This window comes from Phoenix dactylifera, chromosome 17 (assembly GCF_009389715.1).
Source record: "Phoenix dactylifera cultivar Barhee BC4 chromosome 17, palm_55x_up_171113_PBpolish2nd_filt_p, whole genome shotgun sequence".
NCBI classification, from domain to species: Eukaryota; Viridiplantae; Streptophyta; class Magnoliopsida; order Arecales; family Arecaceae; genus Phoenix; species Phoenix dactylifera.
This window is the reverse complement of record NC_052408.1, coordinates 3,249,734-3,258,144: the sequence shown is the minus strand read 5'-3', so window position 1 is coordinate 3,258,144 and position 8,411 is coordinate 3,249,734. Positions and strand designations below refer to the sequence as shown.

The window sequence follows — 8,411 nt, the reverse complement described above, 5'->3', positions numbered from 1 at the left end:
GAACTGACCATCTGTTGCTCTGTTTTTCTCTTACTTCCCTTTTTTTTTTCCCTTTCTAATGGAAAAGAAGGGCATGTGGCCCCTCTCTTATCTTCCGGAGAGAGAGAGCACATAGCCTCTCTCTTGTGTTCCATCAGTCATCACACAAAAAAACCACTTTAGGGCGGGCCTTGTTGGTTTTGGGCAGTAGTGCGGGTCAAAGCTTCACAATGTAACCAAAATCAAACCAGCCAATCGGATGCCGATGTATGGTATAATAGAGGATTAGTTTTAGTTGGAGTCATATTTTTAGGCCGGTTAATTAGAAATTAGCTCTCCGTCAAATTCTAAATTTGAGGGAACAATTTTGAAGGGTCACGAACTCTTCATCCATAAACAAAAGAAAAAACAGACTCAAAGCTCCATGTGTGACTGTAAAGCAACAAGCTCTCCACTTTCTCTTCTCTCTTTTTTCTACATATTCTATTCCTTTTCTTTGTTCTTCTTTGCAGACGGGCGCTTCCTATTCCACGATCTCGCTGATGGAACTTTTTTGGAGGAACATGAAGTAGTACAGTAATGAGTAATTCCCGTAATACATATTATATTGCGAAAGGATGCTCTCACGATCATTATGTCCATGGTTTTTTTTATGTACGAAAGCATCGGCAAAAAGTGATTATGCTAATGCTAATTGACCGACCTCATACATCCCTTTTAACCTCCATATCAAATCATCGACCCAGAACCCTTTCCCGTCTGCAAGAGTAAGGGAAACCAAACCTATAGCTTCCTCTCCTGCTCAAGGAATTCGAGTATAGACTGAGCGGTGCAATAAGCGATAGCCTGGGCCGTGACCATGGGGTTTACCCCGAGCGCTGTGGGGAACACGCTGGTATCTGCAACAAAGAGACCCTCCACCTCCCACACCTCCCCGGTCGGGCTCACCGCGCCGGTCCTCGCGTCCGTCCCCATCCTGCAGCTCCCCATCTGGTGCGCCGTGCTCACCGGCGTCCCACCGTCCCTCAGCCCCCTCCGCCTCACCTCTTTCACCAACCACTCCACCCCTCCTTCCTCCCCGACCCTCACCCTCTCCCCTTTGCAGTGCAGCGTCCCCACCTCCTCCGCTCCAGCCGCCGCCAGTATCCTCACCATCGCCTCCACCCCTTTCTTCAACTTCTCCTCGTCCTCGGCGTCCATGCCATACGTCAACGAATGTGGGTAGTCCGTCGTGCCCGACCCTTTATCCCTCACAAGAGCGAATACGTGAGCCGTCCGCGAGAACCGCGTCATCCTCTCTCTGAAGTCGGCTGCGGATATCCATGGCGTCGCCACTGCAAACATGCCCGGGTGCAGTGCCGGCGTCTCCAGCAAGATGTCATAGCTAGCAAGGGCTGTTGACATGGCCGTCAGTATCCCACCCTCGTAGCTCTTCTTGGGCTCCTCTGGCCACCTCGCTGGGGGGAAGTAGCCCCACGCAAGCACCGCAGGATGGAGGTGGAGGTTCTTCCCGACGTTGGCATTCCTTAGCCCGCTTCTCTTAAGCAAGCCCGGCGTGTTGAGCGCGCCGCATGCGACCACAGTCACCTTCGACTCTATGATGAAATCTTCCCTGCTGCCGAACCGCACGATGACTCCATTTGCTGTGCTTCGATCCACGCCTTTCTTCTTCTTCCGGTGCAGAACCTTCAAAGCCTTGCACCTCGGGAGGATTAGCCCGTTCCCGGAGCCGGCCAGATCGACGAGCCATGTCTCTTGGGTGCTCTTCTTTCTTGCGCTCTTGCACCCCAAGTGGCACCACCCGCAACAGTGGTCCGGCGGGGCATTGCGTGGTACATTGCTCACCGGATAGCCAAGCTCGACGCAGCCTTTGCGAAGAATAGCGTTGTTGAAGCCTTCTTCTTCGACGTCCGACTGGACCCCCATGTGGCCGCAGACCACGTCGAGGGCGTGGTCGTAGGCCTCGCTGCCGAAGAGCCTCAGGCCGAGCTTGTTGCACCACTCGTTCCTCACGTGGTCCGGGGTTCGGATGCAGGCTGACCAGTTGACGGTGGAGCCTCCACCGACCGTGGACCCGGCGAGTAGGATGACACCGATGTCGTCGGTGGAGATGATCCCCCCGCCCTCGTACATCTCGGCGATTGTTGGGCCCTCGAGGAGGGAGAGTTCCGAACGGTGGTAGTAGTGACCCTTTTCGACGACGATGACTCTGTGACCGGCCTTGGCAAGGACGCCAGCAACCACGCTGCCGCCCGATCCTGATCCAACAACGACAACGTCGCAGTGGAGAGTGAGGGGGGATGATGGAGAATTGGTGCCGCTGGTGGGGGTGGGGAAGCCGGCAATCTGGAGCTTGCGTGTGATGACGTCTCTTGGACTGTCCATGTAGAGGAGGGCGGAGTCGAGTGGACCCGGACAAGAGTCCGCCTCTTGGCTGACCGAGTCTTCTTCGAGCGGTGGTGTCCGGAAGTGTTGGCTCTGGTCAGCCAACTCTGGGTCCGGTCCGCAATAGCCCAGCGCGTCCCAAGATGGGTTCGTCTCTTTATCATTGATCTGTCGTTACATATAAGGGATTAAGGGTATGAAAATTTCTCGAGATGAGTATTTATATTATCAAGGAAAGAAAAAAGGAAATAACAAAAAGGAACAAAAAGTTGGCGAAATTGAAAGCAAACCAGCGATCATCTGAACAACCTGTAGAAAATCTATAAACAATTTGTAATATGTTAGAATGATATGATCACTTTTACAATAAGATCAGCGGGCCTAGGATCACAAAAACAAAAATCAAATTAGCAACTTTGCAAGGAAAATAATATAGAAGAGCCGAGATAAAACTTTCATTAATATAAAATATTCTCTCTCTCTCTCTCTCTCTCTCTCTCTCTCTCTCTCTCTCTCTCTCTCTCTCTCTCTCTATATATATATATATATATATATATATATATATATATATATATATATATATATATATATATATATATAAGGTTGAGTTTAACTAGAGTTACAAAGGAATTAAATATCTTTTCTTAATAGCAAATAAGGTTGGGTCTTGGCCTCTTCTAGCTCACTTTGCCTTCTTCTTTCTCGGCACTTGGCACAGGGACCAATAGTGGAGCGGTCATGGCTTAAAGGGTCAACCAAATTTGAGAATAAGTATATGAAATTAATTATGGGACTTCAGTAAATAAATAGATGGATTAATACGCAAATATGTATAATATCAGGGATTAATGTGCAAAAAAAAATCCATTAATTTGTCATGGTTTGCACAAAATGGAAGAAAATTAGTTCTTTTCCCTCTTCTTTTTTTTTCCCCCCTTTTTTAGTTGAGCAAATAGTGAGAGACATATTAGATGGCTCTAACAAGACAAAGTCCGGAAAATTGTGGCCGGTGCAGAACAGACCCTTCCCAGATTAATTGTGTGGTGAGTTGAATTCGGGCACAATATCTTAGTTTTACTCCAACCAACTAACAACAGCGCGAACCCTGGTACCGATGCTACCTGACTGAAGTATTCTTTCATCGTGAGGTACTTGAGGCACTTGTAGAGCATCTTGAGGGGGCGGAGTGAACTCCGGGACCATGACAGCAGGATCTCTTCTTGCTTTTCCCTCCTCACCTGGGGGAACTTCTGAAGGTAGGGAAATTGATTTGATAAGCTTGCTCTCCCGCACAAAATGAAAGTTCCATACCATGTTGATAACAGCCACAGAGCCAGTCGAAGCAATCCGATCGCTGGATGCTGCATTCCTCCGGACAATAGGCCTCCAATCTGCAATAATATTCATCGTGATACATGCAGTAGACCATTTTTTTTTATTTTTTTTCAGGAATCTCAAAAGCTTTATCGGCTCCAAAAGTTCAATCGACCGACCGATCGATCGATTGAACCACGAAGTCTTCTTGCACAAAATTAAAAGTCACCCAGCTATGTGACATTTAAACAGGAAGCAAAATTCCGAAAAGCAACACGACACGACATCTATTTAGCAAAATATATATGATGTTTACAGACGATCGATATGTCGCAAAAAATATAGGACTCGCCCTCCAGAAAGTAATCGTTTAAGATGTTCTTACGCGTTCGGGGGTTCCAGCCATGGACGCCGAGGTGCCATAGAACGCGATGAGGCCTTCGTCGCCAGTGTCGGACACATCAACGGAAGGAAGGAAAGCGTCGCAGGCTGCTGTAAGGGAGTCCATCTCTCGCTTCGAGAGCAAATTCGGGTGAGTCGGTCTGCCCCCCCGGAGGTTCCATTTCTTGCTCGCAGACACCGATGACTTCACTTCATCGATATGCTCATGCCTTGCCCCCAAGTCGTGCACCCTCTGTTCGGCCATGATATCTAGTGGGTTCAGCAATGGCTCCAAACTAATATTCTGGAATATTTTTGAAGATATGGAGGCATGGAGGATGAGAACATGGCACCAAATTTTAATCCTTCCTGCACAAACTCGAGTTTAATGGACCTGTCCTCGCTCAGCAGCCGTGCAATTACTCGACAGTTTAAAGGGTGTTGCCTGGTATGATACAGCAAAAGAAAGGCAACTCAAACCCTTCAAATAGTAGGAAGGTCGGTAAGGCTGGCCCTTTCTGTTGACGATGGGTTGGCCTGCAATCATGGCAGCTCTGTCATCACCCACGATCTCAACACAATAGCTATCCAGAACATTTTTTTTTAAAATTTTTAATCTAAATAACTGATATGATAAAACAAATATTCGCAAGAATCTTTCACCTCTAATAATCTCAGCTGATTAAAAAAATTTCAATTTATACAAATCTAATTATAAATATTATTTATGATCGGCATCAATAGATCTCTATTGCAATATTTCTAAATCAATGTTGATTATAGGCCAAATCTAATCTGATATTTTTTATTATAATTTAAAACTATATTAAAAAATAATTTAAAATTATTTTTTATTTTTTTATTTTTATATAAGTATTTTGAATTATTTTAATAAATAACGGATGTAAAATTAAAAACGCGTCCGTTCCAAAAAAAAAAAAAAAGGTCTATTAATTGGCCTATAAATGTATATTGTGGTCCCATCCCCAATTACAGTAACTCGGTCTCGGTCCGGTCTGAACTTTCACGCCAATTGATGGCCTGTCAGAGCACTTCTTATCTGAGAACAGGACCAGGCGTGGTAACCTCCACGGTGCCCTTGCTCAACTGCCCCACCTAATTGCATTGAATTCCTGAATCGATCCCCACTCCATGCATCACTATTTGTAGGTTCTTATTTGTTTATGTGAAAATAGCACCGTAGCTCTGGCGCCATTCGTAAGAGTTGCATTCAATTCCATCCGAGAATCTGTCAGCGAACGAAAATTGCACTGTTGATGCCCGTTGCACTCAATTATTCATGAGCCGTCATCCTCTAATAGGTAGTTGGGCGAAAAGAAAGTGAGTGGATTGGCATTTTCGAATTTATCCGATGTCACAAGGTAGTTGGGCGAAAAGAAAGAATGTTTGGAACGCATTAAGCGGACGTGTGGTCACGAAGGAGCAATCCCGTTCGCATTCAATGTAAGGCATTATGTAGGTTTGAAACTCTTGTGCCCAAATCAAAATCCGCCAATAAATGATCACCACATAGTTAATACTCCATCTGGATCGAGCTGAATTAGAATATAACCAACCCGATGGGAACAGACCTATTAGACCTTACCAGCTTGGTCAACCACTCAACGATCTTAGGCCGAGGAGCTGTTGGCAGTAGAGCGATTGAAAATAAAGCTGTTGGAAGTAAAGCTGTCTGAAATAAAGCTTTTATAAAAAGCTGTTTGCTACTTGGTAACTATATTTCTAAAGTGTTGTGGCACTTTAACATGTGTTTGGTAAATAAACTGAAAAAATATTTTTGCATAACAAAATTACCATAAATGACATATTAATGTATTATGATATAATGTAATATATATAATATTTATAGTATAATATAATAATAAAGGTATAAAATAATATAATTATTAGTATAAATTAATTCTCATAATATAACATAATATTAAATTATTTAACATAACATATTAATGTATTATGATATAATATATTATAATATTATATTTATAGTATAATAAAAAAAGTATAAAATATCATAATTATTAGTATAAATAATTAATAATGTAAATTTATTTATTTATTATTTTATTCATTGAAATATATTTATTTATTATCTTATTTATTTATTCATTCATTTATATAAATATTTATTTATGCATTTATTTATTTATTTATTCTTTTTTTCTTTTCTTTTTCTTCTCTTTTTTTCTTTCCTTTTCTTCTTCTTTTTTTCCTTTTCTTTTTCTTTTCTTTTTTTCTTCTCTTCTTCTCCTTCCTTCCACTCCCCCGTTCTCCTTTCTTCTCCTTCCGCGCGGCCAGCGGCGCCGAAAGGGGGCCAGGCCTCAGCAGCTGCGGGAGGGGGCTGGGCTGTGGCTGGCGGCGCCTGCGGCAGTCTCGGCGGCCGCGGTTGGCCCCTAGGAAGTGCTCTCCTCCCGCGAGACCGACGGCGCCGGAAAGGGGCCGGGCCATGGCGGATGCGGGAGGAGGGTGGGTCGTGACCGCCGGCGGATGCGGGAGGGGGGTGGGTCGTGACCGCCGGCGGCTGCAGGAAGGGAGAGGGCGCCCCCTTCTTCTTCCTCTTCTTCGGCACCTCCCCACTGTAGGACCTCCTTCTTCTTCGGCACCTCCCTTTTCCGTGATGGGGACATCGTAGTCGGCGGCGGCCGCGGGAAGGCAAAGACCACCCATCTTCCTCTTCTTCGACACCTCTCCACCGTGGGGGCGGGGGAGAGGGAGAGGGTGCGACGGCGGGGGAGAGGGAGTGGGGTTGGATGGGAGAGGAACAGACGGTGAGAGAGAGTTTTTTGGGAGGAATTTTTTTAAAATGGGGGTATTTTGGTCAAAAATACAGCTTTCCGACAAAGCTGAAAACAGCGTTTTCGGAAAGCTTCAAATTGGAGCTTCTCTCCAAAAGCTATTTTCAGCTTTCCGAAAAAGCTGAAATAGCTTTCAAAAATTTTTACCAAATACTATTTTTTATCTAAAAGTATTTTTGGAGGGCCAGAATGTGCTTTTTGGCCCTCCAAAAGCTCCCCAAAAGAGGGCCTTAGTTGTTAAGATTGGGAGCCAGTTCAGATCTAAGGTTAGTTGAGATCCTCCTCCAACGAACTCCCAACAAACTCTCAATCGGGCGGTGAGCTCAATAAGACTATCAAGGAGACCTCCAGGTATGCTTCAGAGGTTTGATCTATGACTCTTTCAGATCTAGATCTTTATCTGACTTAAACATCGAAGAGGTCCCTCATCGGACATACTCCAGCAAGTAAACTTATTTTTTCTTATTTCAAATTAGGTTCGGCATCGAAATGCACATCCGAGCATGGCCATTCCTATCAAGCTCTACTTTCTCAAGCTTGGAGATCAGCAACAAGCTTAAGCCGACCTCACTGATTTGATCAAAAGCTACGTTGATCTCGAAGCCAAGTGTCGAGCCAGATTTCAAGAGTAACAGATCAGCTCTAGAGGAGGGGTATTGATCCTTTTTGGAGATTTGAGAGATTGAGAAATCCACAGTCATGAAGTCACGAAAGGCTCACCAAGACACTATTGGGAAACCATGCATGCCGTAGAAAATCAAAATCCACAGCGGAAGAAGCATGCACGGATCCGTTCATCGCATGAACATATTTTAAAACCGTTCGTAGATAGATTAGAATTAATTATTTTAGATAAGAAAAATACGATCTTCACCTTGTACGGATAGATATTCACCGTAATCTGATGATCGTGGTTATCTTAAAAGGCTCGCTTGAAGCCGCACATGTATCCAGCTTCTACAGATATCCACATGAGAAAGAAAATCGATCCAAGCATCTAGATCTCATCGGAATGCTAGCTCCTTTGCAGAGATTGCTTTTGATGGCTAAAATCCTCTTGAATAATCAACTCTTGATTGCTCTTGAGAGGAAGAAGAAGGAGAGAGGGAAGAAGAGGAGGTCACGCCCAAGAGAAGGGAAGGAAGGCCGCACGCACCAAGAGAAAGAAAAAGAGAGCCGCCGGCCCTTTTCTTTTCTTGCGGTCCAGATGTAACCCCAAAGCCCCTGGGGTTTCCTCTCATGCACACCCCCAAAAAAATCCGAAAATAAAAATAAATAATGAGGGGCGTACGCCCCTCCTTTTATTTTATGCGTGAATCCTCTTCTAAAGAGAACTAGGTAGCCCAATCCTACTTTAATTAAGATTCCTTTAAATCATGACTAATCCTTATCTAATAAGGAATCATCCTTATCTATTAGATCAAAATTAATTAAAACTCTAGGAGTCCTCATTCAATTAGGATTCATATAATTTTAGTCCTAACCTAATTAGGACTTTAGGAATCCTACTCCAAGTAGGACTCTAATAACTTGTAGTCC

At 44.4% G+C, this 8,411-nt stretch overlaps 1 protein-coding gene across 1 annotated transcript; it reads right to left on the bottom strand.

Annotated features, from left to right (window-relative positions):
• Positions 1–297: 297 nt before the first annotated feature.
• LOC103696987 (long-chain-alcohol oxidase FAO4A-like) lies at positions 298–4,541 on the bottom strand. Its single transcript, XM_008778743.4, has 3 exons — positions 4,064–4,541; positions 3,486–3,755; positions 298–2,532 (listed from the first exon to the last, which is right to left on the bottom strand). The coding sequence occupies exons 1-3, from the start codon at positions 4,322–4,324 to the stop codon at positions 763–765; spliced, it is 2,301 nt and encodes a 766-aa protein (XP_008776965.2). The 5' UTR covers positions 4,325–4,541; the 3' UTR covers positions 298–762.
• Between the last annotated feature and the right edge of the window lie 3,870 nt (positions 4,542–8,411).